Source organism: Loxodonta africana, chromosome 22 (assembly GCF_030014295.1).
Source record: "Loxodonta africana isolate mLoxAfr1 chromosome 22, mLoxAfr1.hap2, whole genome shotgun sequence".
NCBI lineage: Eukaryota > Metazoa > Chordata > Mammalia > Proboscidea > Elephantidae > Loxodonta > Loxodonta africana.
This window is the reverse complement of record NC_087363.1, coordinates 66,833,429-66,856,505: the sequence shown is the minus strand read 5'-3', so window position 1 is coordinate 66,856,505 and position 23,077 is coordinate 66,833,429. Positions and strand designations below refer to the sequence as shown.

General features: G+C 37.1%; 1 protein-coding gene across 15 annotated transcripts in view; it reads left to right on the top strand.

Annotated features, from left to right (window-relative positions):
- Nucleotides 1-23,077, top strand: part of KMT2C (lysine methyltransferase 2C) — a 395,919-nt gene that overhangs the window by 79,095 nt on the left and 293,747 nt on the right. For all 15 annotated transcript variants that reach the window (XM_064275087.1, XM_064275080.1, XM_064275084.1 and 12 more), the window contains exon 2: nucleotides 4,512-4,600. In XM_064275087.1, the coding sequence (XP_064131157.1) occupies nucleotides 4,512-4,600 (89 nt within the window). The remainder of the gene's footprint in view (nucleotides 1-4,511; nucleotides 4,601-23,077) is intronic.

Below are 23,077 nucleotides of genomic sequence, written 5' to 3'. Positions count from 1 at the left end.
CAGAGTTTCTTAACCTTGGCACAATTGACATTTTGGGCCAGATTATTCTTTGTTGTGGAGGCTGCCCTGTGCATTATAGGATGTTTAGCAGCATTCCTGGCCTCAATCCAGTAGATGCCTGTGACACACCTCCCTCCTTTGTGATGATCAAAAATGTCTCCAGACATTGGCTAGTGTTTTTTGGGGGCAAAAATTGCCTCCCAAATGAGAACCAATATTCTAGAGCACAGAACCGGGACCACTAAATTCAAAGTTATTGTCATGCCAAGAACTGGACATATCTGACGCTCAAGTATTTATTGAATATATGAATGGTCAGATTTTAAAATATGATTTATTTTTTGTTATTGAGAACGTATACTAAGGAACATACACCAGTTCAGCAATTTCTATGCATACAATTCAGTGCCATTGATTACAGTCTTTCGTGTGCAAGTATTCTCACCTTTTTTCCTGAAGTTTTCCTCCCCCATTAACATAAACTCACTGCCCCCTAAGGTTTCTGTCTAACCTTTTGAGTTGCTATTGTCAGTTTGATCGCGTATAGACAGTTCTCTCTTTAAATTGTGCTTTAGATGAAAGTTTACAGAGCAAATTAGTTTCTCATTAAACAGTTAATACACAAATTGTTTTGTGACATTGGTTGCCAACCCCATAATTTGTCAACACTCTCCCCCTTCTCTGCCTTGAGTTTCCTATTTCCATTTGTCCAGCTTTCCTGTCTCCTCCTGCCTTCTCGTCCTTGCCGCTGGTCTGGCGTGCCCATTTAGTCTTGTATACATGGTTGAACTATGTATTTTATTTGTTTTATAGGCCTGTCTAATCTTTGGATGAAGGGTGAACCTCAGGAGTGACTTCGGTACTGAGTTAAAAGGGTGTCTGGGGGTCATATACTTGGGGTTTCTCCAGTCTCTGTCAGACCTGTAAGTCTGGTCTTTTTTCTGTGAGTTAGAATTTTGTTCTACATTTTTCTTCCACTCTGTCCAGGATCCTCTATGGTTATTCCTGTCAGAGCAGTCAGTGGTGGTAGCCAGGCACCATCTAGTTGTGCTAGACTTAGTCTGGTGGAGGCTGTGGTCATTGTGGTCGATTAGTCCTTTGGACTAATCTTTCCCTTGTGTCTTTGGTTTTCTTCGTTCTCACTTGTTCCAGATGGGGTGAACCAGTAGACATATGTTAGATGGCCGCTTACAAGCTTTTAAGACCCTAAACATTACTCAAAAGTAGGATGTAGACCATTTTCTTCATAAACTATGTTATGCCAATTAAATAGTTCTTAAAAGAGTGCAGTGCTCAAGGCAGATATTCTTTACTAGTTAAGTTAAACTGTTGTTTGGTTTTAAGAAGACTTCAGGGGATATTTTTGGCTTAAGGTTTAAAGTTTAAAGATTATCTCAGAGCAGTCATTTCAGGGGTTCATCCAGCCTCCATGGCTCTAGAAAGTCTGGATTCCATGGGACTTTGAAATTCTGTTCTGCATTTTCTCCCATTTGATCAGGATTTGTCTGCAGACTCTTTGATCAAAATATTCAGTAGTGGTAACTGGTTGAATAGTAAGATTTTGACTTTGAGTTAAAAACAGAACAAACCTAGTGACTGACTATTTGAGTGCTTTACAATGGAGTGGGATACCCATTGAGCTGCTCTTTTATGTCTCATTTCCTAAACTGGATTATTAAACTAATGGTGTTATTTTTTCCAGTGTATAACTGATTCTAATAAATTTTTTGCTGTAAAACTTTCAGAGCCTCTCTGCTGAATTGTGTTCAAATTTCTTAGCTTGATGTTTGAGTCCTTTCCATATCCTGAGACCGTCTTACCTTTTCAACACCTTATTTGCTCTCATCTGAACATGGCTGAGTTTTACCCACACCTCTTAACTGCTTGAGCTGTTTCTACTACCTGAATTACTTGTCTCTCCTCTCTTTCCCCAGTCTGAAATTTTACTCATCCTTTACCAGCCATTAGTGGTCTCTATTTTCTCAACTAACCCTATTTATTTTTTTGCTTTTACTGTACTTGAGACATTGTTTTCTTTTTGTTTTTTCACATGTACGCATTCTTTAAGTTTGATGAATGTCTCTTATTCATAATTTCCATTCAGGGATTATTGTTATACATTGTATATTGAGGAAATGGGTGAAGTAGAGGCCGGATGTCTGGTCTGGGGTGTTACAGGAGAAATTCATGCGTTGAGTAGCAAGTTGAACCAAAGTCCTTATATCAAGATTTTATGATACTACTTTAGATGCACTTTACTCATAATATCTCTTGAATTATTGTCTATCCCCATTGCAGCTGTATGTTGGGATTATTTGAAGAATTTCTGGTCTCTCTCTGTCCCTGGTCCCTCGGTTGCTCTACAGATTTCTAAATGAACTAATCTCTTATTTTTTTTTAAATTTCTTATGCTTCGTATTTTCCTACTTTCCCCCTCACTCAGTCTCCTGCAGCCATGATGCATCCTTGGTGCTCTTTCAACACTCTGATCTCAAGAATTTGACACTTTGCTGTTCCATCTACGAAATGCTCTTCTCCCGGATTACCCACATGATTTGCTCTCTGTTCTGCTTCAGATCTCTGCTGAAATGCCTCCTTATTCACGGGACTTTCTTTATTTTATACATTTTTATCTTATAAATATTGCTTTATCAATTTCTTATTGAAAAATGGTATTTAGTCCCCGTTCTTTGCTTTATTCTTTTATTTAGGACTTTACCTGATACTGTGTGTGTTTTACTTGTTTACAGTTGTCTGTTTCTTCTCATTACAATGTAGTTTTGTAAAGTTAGGGATTTTGTTTTGTTTATTGCTGTATCCCAAGTGTTTGAGCAAAGCCAGACACAAGGAAAGTTGATAGAGTGATTGGTGGTGCCTGTTAAATGTCTTCTCCAAACGCTTGCTAAAAACACTTCCGTCTATAATGTTTCATCTATCAGTTTCTGAGAGCAGAATGTTAAAACTCCCCATAATGATTGTGGAACTGTCAAGTTCTGTAAATCTTTTCTTTATATAACTTTAAGTTCTTTTGAGTTATGTTTTCCCGGTCAATTAATTTTTTATCATTAGATAACCTGCATGTATTTTTTCTTTCCTGTTCTGTCTACTGTTGGATTGATCAAAATTTCCGTTTTGATTGTTCTAAAGATTTATTTTAGGTTTAAACATAACTGCTTGACTAAATTCTAAAGATAATTATTCTTTCCCCTTTTCCATGAACATTAAAGTCAACCTTAGAATGCTGTAGCACTGATCACCCTTTCGCATACCCAATATTGCGGTCTTATAATTTAGTTCTGCCTCCTTCCCTCACCTTCCCACCCAATGAAGTTTGAAACGGTGCTCTTTTGGCTCTTTGACCTGTAATGTATTAAGTCATCCTTTCTGATGATGTTTATTAGTATTTTATTTAGATTTCTCTTTTTATCCATAGTTTTTGGCTATATTTGTTAAGATTTTGATTTAGCTGTTTCTTTTAATTTGATGGGAATGACCTTTTTTTTGAAAGCTTGCAATAATTATAAAACCATTTGGGCTTTGATTAACCGTTGAATTTTCTCATATCTCCTTTATTGGTTTAGATTGGTTACTCTCTTTTTAAAACAAGATTTATAGGAAGATTTCCTATTGTTTCAAAAACAGCTCTTGCTTATTCTTTTTTTTTAGTGTTTTTAATCTTTTTTCATTCTTAGTGTTTTTCATTTAAATACTGAGTTCATTTGTATCTTTTAAAATAATGAAAGAATTTAAAGCTTTGAAATGACATGAATACTGCTTTCTCAACTTCTAAGTTTGTAAAATATACAATGTGTTTTCTTATTTTATGTGTGTTTTTACTTTTTTGACTCATTTTTATGCCTTATTTGGGAAACTTCAAAAAAAATTGAAAGCGTTAGTTTTTTTTCTTCTTTTATGGGTATTTTGTTTTATTGCGTTGGGCAAGAGACCTTCACCTCACCGCAGCTCTTATCATTATTTTACTTTCCTGAAGTGTTTATGAATTAAGTCACATTGTACTTTAAAAGTGACATTGGTTAGATCATAATTAATTTTTAGAATTTCATTTGAATTACAGTCACCTGTGTGAGCTTTTTTCAAAATGCATGTCTGTATCCCTCCTCAATTTCATTAGATGTAGAGTGTACCCAGGCATTTGAACTTTGAAAAGAGCTTACTGGGTGCTTAAGAAACACTTCTGTAGTTATGGGGATCTTCAGAAGACCAGCTAAAAGAGGAGCAAAAGTAAAAATTAAAAAAAAAAAAAAGTTTTTTTGTTTTGGTACCTAAATACATGAGTTATGATGACACAAATGTATCAATCTAGGCCTGGCCTCATGTTTAGGTATAGGAAGGGCTGGATTTGATGGAGAAAAGGACTGTAAAGTCTGATATTTACTATCTGATATCATAAAAATTAGAAAAATGCCTAAATTATTTTATTTTTTCAACTAGTGCTTTATGTTGAGTATAATTTTAAGCCTCAAAATTTGTATGTGTTTATTTCTTCGTAGGCCTCGAAGTAGAGGAAAAACTACAGTGGAGGATGAAGATAGCATGGATGGACTGGAGACAACAGAAACAGAAAATATTGTGGAAACAGGTATCAAAATTCAGTAAGGTTTTTTTTTTTGAAATATGCACATTTAGCATTTGCTTATATACTTAGTTCTAAAATTTTCATCTGCCTAAATAGTTTTAGAACTATCGTGAACTATAGTGAAAAAACCAGGTCCTCTCTATCTCTTTTTGTTTTTCCTTAAGTCCTGATTTAGTACAGATTACTTAATATCTGCGGATAAAAGTTTATATTAGACAAAAATTAAAACAGTCATTCCAGTCATCTAGTATGGTAAACCAAAAACCAAACCAAACCCAGTGCCGTCGAGTCGATTCCAACTCATGACGACCGTATAGGACAGAGTAGAACTGCCCCATAGAGTTTCCAAGGAGCGCCTGTCGGATTTGAACTGCCAACCCTTTGGTTAGCAGCCATAGCACTTAACCACTACGCCACCAGGCACCAGGGTTTCCTTAGTATGGTAACTCACAGTATATTTCTGGTTTTTAACCATATAGTGTTTGTTTAAACCTTACTGTGTTAATACGTGTGTTGAGACAAAAAATATGTTCCATTACCAATAATGTGAAGTGCTAGGCTATCTGCTGGAGTTTTTGATGTTTTTAATAAGCTAATGTGTACTGTGAATCTGTAAACAGTAGAGTAGGTTGCTCAAAGTAGTTTATAAAATTTATATGAGGTTGTTGTTGGGTACCGTTGAGTCGATCCCGACTCGTAGCGATACCATGTGAAAGAGTAGAGCTGCCCCATAGGGTTTTCTAGGCTATAATGTTTATGGGAGCAGATTGCCAGGTCTTTCTCCCATGGAGCTACTGGGTGGGTTTGAACTGCCAAACTTTCAGTCAGCAGCTGAGTGGTTAACTTACACTGTGCCACCAGGACTCCTTTTATATTTCAGAGACAAGGTTTCATATTATGTTTGGAGGATATTTGCTTGAGATAGTCTGTCATTGGCAGTGTTTTTCAAGAGTTGTTGAGATTTTAGACATAGTGATAGGCTTTCTCTGTGAAATGTCGTCTCCTTGACCCTTGCAGAATGTCACAGTTTTTATGGGACTAGAAATTGCTATGTCTTTTAAGATAGAATTTTCCAGAAAATGCTATGGTTGTCAAGTGTGTAGCTGTTATGCAGCTATATTTCTTGGAAAACCTTCAAATATTTTACAGTTCCCAGGTCCATTTCTAAAAAGAATCAGTTAGAGTGACAAGAGTGAAGCTTGGAATTTAGAATTCTACATTTCCCCTTTCGTGTGTGCATTCATTACCACCTTACTTTAAACTTCATTTTATGTAAGTTCCATTAATTCTCTTCTACGTGATTTTTTTCTTAGTTTAATTTTTTTTCTGTTCTGTATACTTTCACTTACTTTCTAGTAAAACATCTTTTTGAAGTGACGTTTTTCAATATAATGATTACTTACAAATTCCTTTAAAACAATGCTACCAGGCTGTACCACATGTTGTGCCTTCATGTTGCATCCTTTCCGGTCACCCTCCCTCGTTCACTGAGGTTTTAGCACCTGCCTTTCTATTTTACTTTCCACTGCTGTTCCCACAGTTATTTTTGATAATCCGTCTAATGTCCTGGCCTCTCAGTTCCTTTATTCCCTGAAAAATCCTTTTCTTTAACCTACCTTTGCTACTCATTCTTATGGTCATACTTTAGCCTTTATCATTCTACCAATCACTAGGACAACTGCTTTTTACCTCTGAAATCTCAGTTTCAAGCATCCTACCCTCTGACAATCACCTCTTCTTTTTCCAGCTCACTCTCTCCTAGTAACCACACCACACCAGTACTCCGTATTGAATCCTCCAATCCAGTGATCTCACCAGTGGGGAACGGTTTCTCGTTCTTCTTTTCTAGCTCAGATTCTGTGCTCCATCTTCCTAGTCATTCTCTTATACATCCTGAAGTCCTTTGCAATTCGCCCACTGTCTTGTTTTGATGACACAACCCAAAAATCTTCATTCAAGCAGCCAGACATGACTGGAGAAAAACACATAATTTTACTGACTGGTTTCATTTTAAATTTATCATCTCAAATCTCAAGTAGGTCATGATTGCTGCCCTTACCTTTCAGTCTTCCTGTTTTTATTTAGAAATTTTGTCTGCCATTATTGCAAATGTCTATTTCACCCCTTCTTTTCTACGGATTTCTAATACCCTTTTTTTCATTCTTCAGCTGATGATCTTTCTTATTTGAAAAAAAAAAAAGAAAAGATCAGAAAAGAAGTCCACATTCACCTACCATCAAAGCTGATGATCTTTCTTTTTAAAAGAAAAAAAAAAAAAAGATCAGAAATGAACTTCACATTCATCCACCATCAGATCTACTTTCCTGCTTGCGTTTCTGACCGTACTCTCTACCCTCTTTCCTGATAAAATGGGATGATGAAGCTCTGTGGCCATCTAAAGCCAACCCCTTAATTTTTTTTTTTTTTTATCCTATCCCCTTTCACTTGTTATAGACTTTATACCTGCAATTTTCCTTGCTTTTCTGCATCAGAATTTTTCCTTTTTTAATGAATTGTTTCAATTATTATAAATATGTTACAATATCACCCCTCTTCATCAAATATATCCTCTCTTGATCATACCTCTCCTTTTAGCCTGTGTACGGAAACCTTGATAGAGTAGTGGTTAAGTGCTATGGCTGCTAACCAAGAGTGCAGCAGTTCGAGTCCTCCAGGCACTCTTTGGAAACTCTGTCCGTCAGTTCTACCCTGTCCCGTAGGGTCGCAATGAGTCGGAATCGACTCAGTGACAGTGGGTTTGGTTTTTTTGGTTACTGTTTTGTTCGCCTTTATAGCAAAAATCTTTGAAATGGTCCTTTATAGTTAATGGTTGCTACTTATTTTTTCACCATTTTCTTATGAACCCACCACTCCTAGCAGACTTTCTTCCTAGCATTCTACTGAATTGTTCTTGTCAATGTCACCAGTGGTTTCCGTATTGCCAAAACCAGCTTTTAGTCTTCATCCTACTTAGCCATTTTGCTATCATTTCACACAGCCAACCACTCTGTCTTGAAACTCTTTTTCTTTACCCGACTTTCAGCACACCACCCTCCTTTGGTCACTCACTGGTCTCTCCTTGTTCTCCTTTGCTCATTCCTTTCCCCTTCCAGATCTCTCAATGTTGGCTGAGTCCTCAGGTATGGGCTCCATCTTTTCACTCAGGTGATCTCATTCAGTTTAATGACTTTAAATACTATCTATGTGCAGGTGGTAGCCCTCGTGGTGCACTGGTTAAACGTTCAGCTGCTAACCAAAAGGTGGGCAGTTCAGTGTACCAGCCATTCCTTGGAAACCCTATGGGGCAGGTCTGCTCTGTCCTGTAGGGCTGCTTTGAGTTGGAATTGATTTGACAGAAATGGGTTTCTATTTTTTATGTTCTGATGACTCTAAAAGTTATATTATCAGAGTTTCTTTGTTCATAACACAATCTTTATTTTCTCAGTATCTTTTAGATACCCAAAAAGCATCTCAAACTTAAATATGTTTGTTGTAGAACTTTTATTGTTATCCTGAAGCTTTGTCCTTTTGCAATGTCACTGTCAATAAATGGCTCCATGTAATTGGTCAGGTCAGAAGCAAGGTGTTCTTCTTGATTTCTGGTATTTAACATTTGGCCTATTGGAAAATCCTATTGGGCGTACCTTTACAACAGTATATCCTGAATCCAGCCATGTCTCACCCCCTCCACTGCTGTCAACTCCAGATCTTGCCACCACCACTCCTTGTCTGGACTGCTGCAGTAGCTTCCTAACTGGTCTGACTCCATTGATTTTTGCCCTGTTATGATCTTGTTGTCTACCTAATAGCTACAGTAATCCTTTTAAAACCCAAAGTAAGAACTTTTGGGTCTTACTGCTCTCAACCTTCCAAAGCTAATAGGAACATGTAGAATAAAATCTGAAGTTCATAGCATAATCTTTAAGTTCTAATAATCTGAACTTGGCTACCTCTCAAACCACATCTTTTTCCAGTATTCCCCTTACTCACTGGGTTCTAACCATGCTGGCGTCTTTGCTATTCCTGGAGCACTCTAAACCTATTCTTTTCTCAGACATCTGTACTTCCTGTCATCTTTGCTTAGAACTTTTCTCTCAGGTGTTTATGTGACTTACCCTTTACTTTTTTTTTTTTTTAGTCAGGTCTCCAAGATGCTGTCTCCTCAGAGAGGCCTCGCTTGACCCTGTCTTTGAAGAACACCTCCCATTTTCCATCCTCTTCTGCTGTATTTTTCTTCCTAGTATTTAACCAGTAGGACAATTTATTATGTATTTCTTTGTGTGCCCTCCGCACTGGAGTGTAAGTTTTATGAGGTCAGGGAATTTGCCTTGTTCACTGGCTTATCCCATTGCCTAGGTTACTTCTAGACATATAGTAGGCATACAGTTCAGTAATTGAAGTAGTGTAACATTTGTCTTTATCTTCTAAGCTACCCGCTGTTCTTGATGCAGCACCATGAAATTAAAATCTGACATTAATATTTTTTCTTACCTTGTCCATGGACTGTCTTCTCATGCTATCTCCTATGGGAAATCAAGGCAAATAAAGTTGTGAGGAACATTTTAACAGGAGCTGGATGATAACTCTGGCCTTTTACACTAAAGTTAAAATGATGCCCACTGTTCTGTTAGTCCTTGCTCTGCTTTGCTCTTGGAAAGGCCTTGTCAGTTCTTTTAGTGGACACATAGGGCAAGGAGAGTGGTAAAGGGAAGCATAAAGATTTTAACAACTGCCCAAACTACCGTCCTGTAAATACACTGAAAAAAAGAGAAGAGTCCATAAATTTCGACTCAATTTAAAAGTAAACTTGAGCCTGCTGCAGGGCTAAAACTACTCTATGTATATTTCAAGGCCCAAAGGTTTATTGGGAGGTCCTCTTATTCTGGTAAATTCCATGTCTTGACAAAATTCTTTAATGATTTGTAATAATATGAGAGTATTATGTGATAGAAGTGTGTTCTAGAGATGTTTGGCCATTGGGAAGGTGGCAAGAAGTCTCAGGGACCAGTTTCATGTATTATGGCTTGTGGGAACAAAGTCATAGCTTTCTGTTGGAGGCGGTGGCTGTTACAAGTCTCTGTTTTCCTATGTGCATAAAATCCCCTGAAGAGAAATTCTGTTTGTCTTCTTTGAGAATCATGAGTTAATTACGGCTCTGCAAACGTATCTTGTTTTAGTTAATTATAACTTAAAAAAAAATTTTTTTTTAAATTATAACTTAGGTAATTATAATTAAATTTTTCTTTTCAGTGTTCAAATCATCATAGTTTGGTTAGTTGCACGCCTTTCAGCTGGCTTCTGAATTCTTTTAATATCATCTCAAAACTTGAGATGGGCAGTTTGAACTCACTAGCTGCTCCACGAGAGAAAGATGTGGCAGTCTGCTTCCATAAAGATACAGCGCATTGTCCTTTGACAAAAAAAGTATGTTTTAGGCACATCTTTAATTCTCTCTGCCCCTGCATGTGAAATCAGCTACTCTCTAAGAACTACTCATCTTTTTAGTGGAAAATAATATTGAGATAAGTATCTAGGTTTTTATGACTGTGTATCCCATTGTTCCTATGGAGAATTGGTTATGGTAGTACATTCTAGTGATATGTTACAAACTACATGTATGTGAGTGAGTTCACACTGATAATATCGTTTTACCTTTACCAGTTTTTAATGTGCCTCCATGCATAAACTACAGTTACAGTGCTTTTCTTTCATAATTTGAGGAGCCAGTTATTTATAATTATTGGTCAACAAAATCAAAGTTAATATCTATCCATTAATAAATATTAAAATACTGTTAATATTAACACAATAGAACTACTGGAGTTAATGTCAAGATTATCATTTGTGATTAACCTTTGAGTGATTTCTACTTGGGATGTCTGGTCGTATTACCTTTAGTTATGTGTAAAAATTTTAGATTATCTTCTGCTCCAGTTATTTGTTATTTTTAAATAAGGGCTATTACTCTCCTGGAAGGAACCCTGGTGGCACAGTGGTTAAGCACTTAGCTACTAACCGAAAGATGGGCAGTTCGAACTCACCAGCTGCTCCACGGGAGAAGGATGCAGCAGCCTACTTCCGTAAAGATTGACAGCCTTGGAAACCCTATGGGGCAGTTTTACTCTGTCCTGAAGGGTCGCTGTGAGTCGGAATTGGCTCTACAGCAGTGGGTTGTGTTTTTATTATTCTCCTAATGAGTGTTGGTTCTTATTTAGTGGTGGTTTTTAACTGTTAGTGTTTTACTTGACATAGATTACAGTGGTCTTCTGCTCTGTGAGTTCCAGAGTCATAAAAATTTAATTCAGTTCCTTTTCTGTCCGTTCATTTAATGAATGGTTATGTAAATAATTTTTACATAATGCAAGTTTATGTAAAACCCTATATCCCTTTGCTTACAAGAATGGAAATTTTAGTGATAATTACCTTCAAAGTGGACACCCCAAATTGCTTATACATGGTGAGTACAGCTGCTGGTTAACACTAGGTTATGGTTTCAGCTGGGACAACGAGGAAACTTGGGTGCTCATACAACATTGCTTAGCGATATCAATTTAATTTTACCTGTGCTTCAGTTTGTAACTGGCTCTTCTCTCTCTCTCTTCTTAAATTTTATTTTGGTAAAATATATGTGACACCAAATTTGCCAATTTAATAAACAAAATGTGGCACGTACACAGAGTGGAGTACTACTTAGCCAGTAGAAGAAATGAAGTCTTGATACATGCTACAGTATGGATAGAGCTTGAAGACATTATGCTGAGTCAAATAAGTCAATCACAAAGGACTAATATTGTATGACCTCACGTATATAAAAAGACAAGAAAAAGCAAATGTATAGAGACCAAAGTTTATTAGTGGCTACCAGGGGCAGGAAGAAGGGTGGAAAGAGGGGCATTTACCGGTAATAGAAATATGGCATTGATTAAGGGTAAGATTGCACAGCTGATTATTATAATTGCTGTCAATAAATTGTACACCTGTAAAAAGTTGAACTGGCAAAAGTTCTGTGATAGATATATTTATAACAACAACAACAACAAAAGAGCAGCTGCTGAGGCTGCTTTTGTACAGCCAGACACCTCTTGGGATTTGGTTCTTCGGCTTGGAGGTTTAGGGTCATGGTTTCATGGGACGTCCCGGTTAGTTGGCCAAATAACGTATTTAGTGCTTCTGTTCTACCTCCTAGTTCTTTGCATAGTGCCTGAGGTCTTAAAAACCTGCAAATGGCCATCCAAGTCATGACACTTGGTCTCTATTTATCTGGAGCAACAGAGAGAGTCAGGAGTAGGAGGATATGGAATGTGTGGCTTATTGCTTCCATGAACAACTGCCTCCTTTGCCATGAGATCAGAAGAACTAGATGGTGCCTGGCTACCATTACTGAACATTTTGATTAAAGATACTATAGAAGAATCCTGATCAAAAGGGGAAAAATGGAGAATTTCAAGTTTTCACGGACTCCAGACTTGATGGGGGCTGGATGAAACCCTAAAGCAATTGCCTTGAGATTAGGGATAGATTATCCAATAGGCAGGGTGCTTACCAGATAGATCATCTATAGTGAACCCTCTCCCAGCCCCTGAGTAGTTTCCTACAGAGTCAAAGCCTCTTTTCAAATTTAGAGTCTCTGACAGGGTTTTTTTTTTTTTGACAGGGTGGATGACCCGGTAAGCACAGGCTTCCTTGTGTTTACTTACTAGTCTGTGTGTAACGAAACCCACGTGAAATTGTTTACAGATGATCTGCTAAGCAAGATAAGCACCATGCTTACCTTGCCTGTTAGATAATCTGCCGCTGCCTGAGATAATTTTTAAACCTTAAACCAAAAATATCCCCTGAAGTGGTCTTAAAACCAAACAGTAGTGTAGTGTAGCTTAACTAGTAAAAAATGTCTGCCTTGAGAATTATACTCTTTTAAGAACCATCTATATGGGATCAAAGTGACAATAGCAACTTGAAAGATTAGATGGACCCTTAGGTGGCAGTGAGTTTGTGTCAGTGTGTCAGTGGGGGGAGGAACAACTCAGAAAAGGAGAGTGAGAGTGGTTGCACGTCTGGGAGAATGCAGTTGATGTCACTGAGTTGTACATACAGAAACGGTTGACTTGGTGTATGTTTTGCTGTGTATATTAACAAAAACAACAAAATTCAAAACAAAAAAATTGCCAATTTAACCATCTTAATCTACAGCCCAGCTCAGAGACGTTAATTACATTCACGATTTTTATGTAACCATCACCGCTATCCATTTCAATAACTTTTTCATCACTGCAAACAGAAACGCAGCAGCTCTCCATCCTCCCCCTCCCGCAGCCCCTGGTAACAACTGATTTACCTTGGTCTGTGCATTTGCCTGTTCTGAGCATTTTACGTACACTGTTCTTTTGTGTCTGATTTATTTCAGTCAGTATACTGTTCTAAAGGTTCGTCTGTGTCATAGCATGTATTAGAATTTCAGTGCTCTTTATGGCTAAATAATACTCCATTGTATGAATATGCTACTTTTTGTTTATCCATTCATCTGTTGATGAACACTTCGGTTGTTTTCACCTTTTGGCTGTTGTGCATAGTGCTGTAGTGAACACTGCTGTACACTTATCCATTTGAGTTCTTTAAGTCTTTTGGGTGTATACTTAGGAGTTAAATTGCTAGATCACATGATAATTCTGTTTTAACTTTTTAAGGAACCACCAATCTGTTTTCCACAGTGGCTATACTATCTTATAGTCCCACCTACAGTGGATGAGGACTCCAGTTTCTCCACATTCTCACCAACACTTGTTATTTTCTGTTTTAACAATGGCCATCCTAGTGGGTACGAAGTAGGGTTTACATTCCTCTAATGACTAATGAATGGCCTAGTGGTTAAGTGCTATGGCTGCTAACCAAAGGGTCAGCAGTTCGAATCTGCCAGGCGCTCCTTGAAAACTCTGTGGGGCGGTCCTACTCTGTCCTATACGGTCGCTATGAGTCGGAATTGACTCAACAGCACTGGGCAATGACTAATGATGTTGAGCAGTCTTTTCATGTGCTTTGTTTGCACGCTTGGTCTCTTCTGTTTTTGAGCTATCATTTTTTTTTCCTTTTTATAGTTTTTTAAACGTACTTTACCATTTTAAAATTATGAATAGTTCTGGTAGACATTAAGAGTGTTTGACAAATAGTTCTGGTGCCCAGGCTTCTGAATACATGGTAGGATTACAGCTCTTGGCCCCCTTGAGGGGCCATATGATTAGTTGAGTCCAGTGAGTTGTAGGTGGCAGCCATGTGGGTCACTTCTGAACCAGAACAAAACTCCCTAGAGCTTTTTTTCATTCTTGTATAGCTACTGTTAATGTTTTAGATGGTGACTGCTTTGACAGTGTGGGTTCTAGAGTGAGGAAATGTGGAAGAGAGATACATGTACACATATTTAGTCTGTGACTAGCCAAAACACATCGTTTTTCAAACAGAAGTTAAAAAGAAATTGTTAGTGATTTACTGCTGCATAACAAATTACCCCAAAACAGGGACTAAAAACATTGTATCTCAGGATTTTGTGGATCAGGAATTCAGGTAGGGCTTGGATGCACAGTTTTTCTGCTCTGTCGGCATTGACTAGGGTCACTTAATGCTGTTCACTTGGCAGCTGGTCTGGTCTAGAGTATCAGAGACAGCTTCAACACCATGCCTGGTGCCTTGATGGAGGATGTCTAGAAGGCTGAGCTCAGCTGAGCCCCACATACATTCTGTGTAGTCTCATGGACTCTTCACATAATCTCTTGAGAGCTGTGAATCCACATGAAGGCTAGGCCCATCACTTTCGGCATTTTCTATTAGTCAAAGCATTTACAGACCAGCCCACATATAGGAGTTGGGTGAGCTGGGAGGAGTAGACTACACCTCTAGATGGGAACGGTATCAACATTTTTGCCAATTTTTTAAACTGCCTTTTTTTTGGTTGTTCTTTTTGTTGAGTATATACACAGTAAAACACACCAGTTCTCAACAGTTTCTACACGTGCAATTCAGGGACATTGATTACACTCTTCAAGTTGTGCGACCATTCTCATCCTCCTTTTCTGAGTTGTTCCTCTCCATTAACATAAACTCACTGCCCCTTAAGGTTCCTGTTGCTGTCGTCAAACTTGATCCCATATTTATAGATCTTAAAAGAGCATAATGTTAATGCAGACATTCTTTACTAATTAAGTTAAACTAATGTTTGGTTTTAAGAAGTCTTCAGGGGTATTTTCGGTTTAACGTTTAATGATTATCTGAGGGCAGTAGTTTTGGGGCTTCACCCAGCCTTCCTGGCTCTAGAAAAATCTAGATTCCATGAGAATTTGTTTTAGTCATTTTTTATCTGCCTCAGAAGTTTTATTATGTTTCCCACACTTTCACCAGCTAACTTTTTGTGTTTATAAATTAAGTATTTTGAGTTGATTGCACTTTAAATAAAACTGTTATTTGGCCTCACACGTTTTGAATCGCCCACACTCATGACTTTCTGTTCTTAGGGAAATAAACTGTTGGGCGTCAGATTTGAAAAGCTTTACATTCTTGATTCGAACTTTGACTTGGTAGTTTTTCTAGGCTACAGATTTTTTAGTCTTCACTGGAGGTAACTTTCCTCAAATTATCTCTGGTACATCAATTCCATTCTCACAGATCTACAGCTTTTATGTGCTCAGATTAATATGCTGGATCTTCACTGGGCATTTGCTTTGATCCTTTCTGTATTTTTATTAATGCAGAATTAGCACCTTTAGACTACATTGCTATCAGTTTTACCTAGTACACTTTACTCATTTCATACTAGACTTGGGACTTGCCTAGGGGACCTCATTTGTCACCAAGAAAGAACACACTCAAACTGAAAGCATTTTTGCATCTTGACTTTCACGTTGTAGAGACCAAACTCTCCATTTCCGTGGTCCGTTTCTAAGGACCACGTATTCTTTTCTGCTTCTCTCTGCTCATACCTACCCACCCCTTTTCAGAAGTTCTGCCTCTGGTATTCGAACTCTCTGAGCCTATTTCTGTAGAGTTTTTGCACTGCCAGAGTGAGTGTACCTTACTTTTGAGAAAACATTTTTAATGAATGTTCCTGTTTTTTTTTACCTGTAAGCCTATGTAGGATATTTAAGCATTTCTGATCTCTCAATGAGTCTAGTTGATCTGGAAACAAGGCTTCTTATTAAATGCCCTAAGATGTATTTGTTTGTTTTAGCTTGTTTTGCTTTTGCCATTACCCCTCAAATTCCTTTGTGCTATCCCATTAAAATCACATCTTCCTCCTCCCTAACTTCTGGCAACGTCTGAATTTTTTTTTTCTTCCTTCTCCCTAACCTCTGCCAAACTCTGATTCTCTCTTCCTTATCCCTAATTCCTGGCAACCACTGGTTTTTTGTTTTTCCCTCCATCACTATAGTTTTGTATCTCAGAATGTCATATAAATAAAATCATACAGTCTGTAACCTGAGGCTGGCTTCTTTCTTTCAGGTTAGTGCCTTTGAGATTCATCTAAGTTGTAGTATCAATATAGTCTGTTCGTTTTTATTACTGAGAAGTATTACTTTGTATGGGTGTACCACAATTTGTTTAGTCATTCATCTGTTGAATAACATCTGGGATGTTTCCATTTTTTTACTATTACAAATAAAGCTATGGACATTTGCATATAGATTTTTGTGTAGACTTATTAAATTTTCATAAGTGTTAGTCTATGAACTTATTCTTTTTTAGAATTATTTTAGCTATTTTATTCTTTTGTCCTGTATAAATTTTAGAATCAGCTTTTGCCTATATAAAAAATTATGCTGGAATTTTGTTTGAATTTGTGTTAAACCTATAGATAAATTTGGGGAGAACTGACATCTTTCCTATGTTGAGTTTTCCAATCCATGAACACAGTACGTCTCTCCACTGGATCGTTTTGGATTTCTTTCATTGGCATTTTGCAGTTTTCTTTATAGAGATCCTGACAGAGTTATACCTTGTCATTTCATTTTGGGGAGTGCGATTGTACATTTGAGGAGCCCTGGTGGCACGGTGGTTAAGAGCCCCATAAATAAAACCAAACCAAACCCATTTCAGGTCGATTCTGACTCAGTGATTTTACAGGACAGAGTAGAACTGCCCCATAGGGTTTCCAAGGAGTGGCTGGTGAATTTGAACATTGACCTTTTGGTTAGTAGTCGTAGCTATTAACCGCCACGCCACCAGGACGCCCTCTCTCTCTCTCTGTAGATCCACACATACATATAAATTTTGATTTCTAATTGCATTGCTAGTATGTAAAAATATGATTGATTTTTGCGTGTTTACTTTGTACTCTGCAACTTGCTAAACTGATTCATTTGTATGATGTTTGCTGTAGATTTTGTTTTTTAATAGATGCCTTTTAACAGGTTGAAAAAGTTCCTTTTATTTCTAATTGACTGAGAGTTTTTATTATGAATGAATGTTGACATTTCTCAAACGCTTTTTCTGTTTCAGTTGGTTCAATCATGTAGTTTTCATTCATGAGATGTCAGTATGGTGGACTTTATTATTTGACTTTTTTTTTTCCCATATTGAACCAGCCTTGCATTCCAAGGATAAACAACACTTGGTCATGGTGTATTTTTCTTTCTGTATATTGCTGGATTTGATCTGTTAATATTTTACGGGGATTTTTTATGTCCGTGTTCATGAGGGATGTTAGTCTGTAGTTTTACTGCCTTTGTCTGGTTTTGGTATCAGGGTGACACTGGCCTCATACAATGACTTAGGAAGTATTCCTTCCTCTTCAGTTTTTTAGAATTGTTTGTATGGAATTGGAATCATATCTACCTTAAATGTTTGGTAAAAATAGTCTGTGAGGTCAGCTGGGCCTGGAGTTCTTATTGTTGTAATGTTTTAAACTATAAGTTCGATTTTTTTGATAGATATAGGACCATTTAAATTCTAGACCATGTTTCTTCTAGAATGAGCTTTGTCATTTTGTGTCTTCGAAGGAATTTGTTTGTTTCCCCTGTGTTGTTGAATTCATTGGCATAAAGCCATCCATAATACGCCCACATTATCCTTTTACTGTCCTTAGGGTTTGTAGTGCTGTCCCCTTTTTCTTTCATGATATTTATAATTTGTTTCTTTCATTTATTTTTATTCAGTCTAGCTATTTATGTTTTAATTGTGATAAAAATATGTATAACAAAACATTTTCCAATTCAACATCTTTTTATTTGTACAACTCAGTGATATCGATTACGTTCGTGCTATGCAACTATCGCCACTATCCATTTCTTGATTATTTCACCACCACTAACAGAAGCTCAGTACCCTCCAAGCAAAGTCTGTCTTTTCTCCTCTATGCATTGCTTTAGCTGTGTCCCATAAAATTTGATATGTTGTTTTTCATTCAGTTAAAAATATTTTCTAATCTCCCCTGTGACCTTCTCTTTGGCTGATGTCTAATTTCTAAGTATTTGGAATTATTTCCTTGCATCTTTCTCTTTCTTCTTATAGTTTAATCCAGTTATTGTCACAGAACATACTTTTTTATGGTTTGAATTTTTCTAAATTTAAAGATTCTTTTATGACTGAACATATGGTTTACCTTGGTGAATGTTTCATGTGGATATAGAAAATGTGTATTGGGTCTTTGGATAGGCTCTTCTCTAAATGTCACTTGGGTCTAGTTGTTACTGGTATTTAGTCCTTTCAAGTCATTGCTGATTTTCTGTATCTGGTATTTCACTTGTAACTGAGAGAGGAGTGTTGAAGTCTCCAAATATGATTGCAGGTTTGTCTTTTTTGGCTTGCGGTTCTGTCAATTTTTGTTTAATGTCTTTTTATTAGGTCCATACCCATTTAGGATTTTTATTTTTCTTATTTATTTATCTATCTATTAATTATTGTACTTTAGAAGGTTTTTGGGGTAAATTGGTTTCTCATTAAACAGTTAATACACGTATTGTTTTGTGACATTGGTAACCAACCCCATGACATGTCAATATTCTGCCCTTTTTGACCTTGGGTTCCCCATTACCAGCTTTCTTGTCCCCTCCTGCCTTCTTGTCCTTGTCCCTGGGCTAGTGTGCCCATTTAGTCTCGTCTTGTTTTATGGACTTGCCTAATCTTTGGCTGAAGGGTGAACTTCAGGAGTGACTTCAGTACTGAGTTTTAAAAGGGTGTCCGGGGGCCGTACTTTGGGGTTTCTCCAGTCTCTGTCAGAATAGTAAGTCTGTTTTTTTTTGTGAGTTAGAATTTTTTCCTACATTTTTCTCCAGCTCTGTCCCGGGGATTTTTATGTTTTCTTGATGAATTGACCTTTTTTGAACTTTGTAAAATGTTCCTCTTTATCTGCGGTAATTTTCTTTGCTCTCAAATCTATTTTATCTGATGCTAATATTGCTACTTCAGCTTCATTTTGATTGGTGTTTGCATGGTATGTTTTTTCAGTCCTTTTAATCTACCTATAACATATTTGAAGTTTCTTATAGATATCATATAGTTTAGTCATTTTTTTGATGCTGTAACTCATCTTTTTATTGTGATAAAATACCTGTCACATAAAAATTGCCAGTTCAACCATTTTTATGCTACAATTCACTAACATTAATTGTATTCACCATTTTGTGTAACAATTACCACTATCCATTTCCAAAAATTTTTTATTACCCTAAATAGAATCTTCGTACCCCTTAAGCAATAACTGCCCATTTCCCCCTCCTACTCACCGGTAGTAACCACTAATAAACTTAGGTCTTTATGCATTTGCCTATTCCAGCTGTTTCATATAAATGGGATCATATAGTATTTGTCCCTTTGTGTTTGACTTATTTGGTCAAAGAGGAAGTCATAGGTCAAGGTTCATTTATGTCATGGAATGTATCAGAACTTCATTTTTCTTTATTGCTGAATAATAGTCTGTTGTACGGATATACCACATCTTGTCTCTTCACAAGTTGATGGACACTTGGATTGTTTCCACCTTTTGGCCATTGTGAATAATACTGCAGTGAACACTGATGTACAAGTATCTGTTTGAGTCCCTGCTTTCAAGTCTCTTGGACATATACGTAGAGGTGGAATTGCTGGGTCATATAATTCTTAAACTTTTTGAGGAACCACCAAATGGTTTTTCACAATGACTGCATCATTTTATAATTCCACTAGCAATGGATGAGTGTTGCAAAATCTCAGCATCATCACCGACACCTCTTTGTTTTCTATTTTTTAATCATAGCCATCTTAGTGTGTGAGAATTGATATTGTGGCTTTGGTTTGTATCTCCCTGGTCTTTCTTTGTGTTCTTTTGAATAGGCCATCATTTCCAGTTTCCTTGTATACCTTGAGAATTTTTGCTGAAACCAGGACATTAGGATATTTAGAATGTGTTAGCTCTGAGTGTGTGTGTAAGCTTTCTCAATTCCCCTGTATAAACGGTGTTTTGGAAAGTACTGATTTTTGTAAGAAACTTTCACTCTGGGTTCTCCTTCACATTTTGGGAATGAATTGTCTGCTTCATTTGCACCATTTAGTCCCAGGCATTTGACAGTCACAGCCCTTGTCACTCCCTCCCCTGCCCTGTGAGAGCTCTGAGTCAAGTCAGACCGAGGCTTCAGTCCTTCATGTAGCCCCTAGACAGATCACAGCAGACACACCCAACAGTCTGCCAGCCATGTGTGCCCCGATCACTCCAGAGCCAGAGATTGGCCCAGCTCTCTGGGACTCTGTACCATGATCCTTCTCTCTCACACTGTGGCCATGGCTGCTGCTGAGCCACTAATTGGGAGGGTTCGGAGCAGGGGAAAAATTTTTTTTCTTGTTGTTTAAAAGTAGTCTTTTTCTTGTGTTGGATATGGTTCGTTTCTATAACCTTCCCCTTGCTGTTCAGAGTTCTATAGAGTTGAATTTATGGATTTCTAGTTGCTTTTCCTGTTCGTTGTTTTTGGAATTGTGAACCTGCTAATGCTGCCATCTTCCTGTGGTCCTTCTGCCAGGAAGCTGGCTCTATAGTGCTGTGCCACATACTTTTGTTACTGTGTCAGGGGCAAGTTGGAGGAGGACCAAAAAAAAAAAAAAAAGATGAACTCACCACCATTTTAGTGAACTCCAAATTCTCGTATTCTTTCCTAGTCTCCACTGATACTGTTTACTTTTTTAAATTCTTCAGTTATGAGTTCTTTGCAGGTCGTATAGCTGCATTCAGTGGGAGAGATACGCATATGCTTGCCACAACATCCCTGGTACAGATATCCTAAAAGGGGTTTAAAACGATCTTTTAACTGTAGGTTTGGCATTAGAAGATTTACTCATGTGGTGTCTGTCCCAGAGTTTTTATATAGTCAGATTTATTCATTCCACCAGTATTTTAGGTGGAAGAAGGTGGGTTTAACTTTGTAGGTGTGCTTAAGATGCTTTATTACTAGCTAATATATCAATAATCATTGAAGGATTCACCCATAAAATCAGTTTTTATAGAAAATACATCTTTCTCTAGTTATACAACATATTATGTCAAAACCAAACCCGTTACCAGAGGTTGATTCCAACTCAAAGTGGCCTGAAGTGTTTCAGAGCAGAACTGTGCTCCATAGGGTTTTAATGGCTATAATCCTGTGAAAGTAGATTGCCATTATTTTGTTTTTGTTGAATTATTACCTTAACATTATAATATTAGAATTTTTGAATCATCGGGTAAGTCATCTTTAGTATCTTTTTATGGTTTAGAGAGTGGCCATTCCAAAGTTTTTACCCATTTACAGGGCTAGTAATAATTAATTAATGTGTTAGTTTATAGATAACCTTACTTGAAATGAATTGTCATTATTTACTAGGTGTAAAATATTATTTAATCTTCCTTTTGACTTCTGTTTAGGACAGGCCTTTATGTGTTTATTCTGTGTCTGTGTTTTAAAGGATTGTCAATTAATATTCTTTCCCCATTTTTGTAGTATAGAGTCTTTATGTTTTTTTTTATAAACTTGACTATTTATATAGTTTAGCTATCTGAACACTTACATGACGTATTTGATGGATTTCTCTTCTCCTGTCTGCTTTGCACCAGCCTCATTATTTCTCAGTATATTTTTTTAACATTATGATCTGCAGTCTTTCCTTCCTTTGTGAATTCTTCTGTTTCTTCAATTTTGAAATGATTAAAAATCCTAAGGAAAAATAAGAATTGCTCTGTCATTTAGATTAAATGAAACATTTAATTATTGTTCATAAGATTTTTTAAATGCCCCATGTTTGAGTATTTCTCTTTTATTCATCTCTCAGTTTATTCTTTCATTACAGCCATAATGTTTTATTTATTGTAAATTTATAGTGTGTTTCCATGTCACATAGTGCTTTTCTCTCATCACTTTATTTCGATAAGCAAAGAAATGTTTGATATCATTAATTTTTGTTTGTCTTTCCAAATAATAGAATTTTAAAAAATGGCTATATTCTAAGACCATTGTTTTTAGGAAAGGTGAATATTTTAACAAAAAATTAGCAAGTACGTATAAGAATATAGTTAAGTTGCATTAACTTAGTTTTGGAAAAAAGTCATTACGTAGTTATTTGCACATGTTTTTGGCCTCAAAACTATAAAAATAGTCACAAGTGTGCATTGTATTTGTGAATCCATGTACACATACACACACACACACACAATGGTATTTTTAAAAAATGACCTTTAAGTGTTGTTCAGAGCAGTGCCTGACACTTAGAAAATATTCAGTAAATAGTGGCTGTTATGCTGCTGTGTAGTTTTCTTCACTTAGTGATGTATGTAAGAGCATTTTTCATGATGCAGATCTTTCATTTTTTTGTTGAAATGTAATACCTATATTGTATTACATTTTATGGCGGTTCCATACTTTTATCCAGTTTTGTATTTATGGACATTTGGATATTTTCTAGTTGTTGTAATTTATAAATGTGGTTCCAGTAAACACTCTTGTACCTATGGTTTTGCACATTTTTAAGAAAAAAATTTGTTGTGCTTTAAGTGAAAGTTTACAAATCAAGTCAGTCTCTCAAACAGAAACTTAACATACACCTTGCTACATACTCCCAATTGCTCTCCCCCTAATGAGACAGCCCGCTCCCTCCCTCCATTCTCTCTTTTCATGTCCATTTTGCCAGCTTCTAACACCCTCTACCCTCTCACCTCCCCTCCAGGCAGGAGATGCCAACATAGTCTCTAGTGTTCACCTGATCAAGAAGCTCACTCCAAACCAGCATCCCTCTCCAACCCATTGTCTAGTCCAATCCCTGTCTGAAGACTTGGCTTTGGGAATGGTCCTTTCCTGGGTCAACAGAAGGTCTGAGGGCCATGACCACCTGGGTCCTTCTAGTCTCAGTCAGACCAGTAAGTCTGGTCTTTTTATGAGAATTTGGGGTCTGCATCCCACTGCTCTCCTGCTCCCTCAGGGGTTCTCTGTTGCATTCCCTGTCAGGGCAGTCATCGGTTGTAGCCGGGCACCATCTAGTTCTTTTGGTTTCCGGCTGATGTAG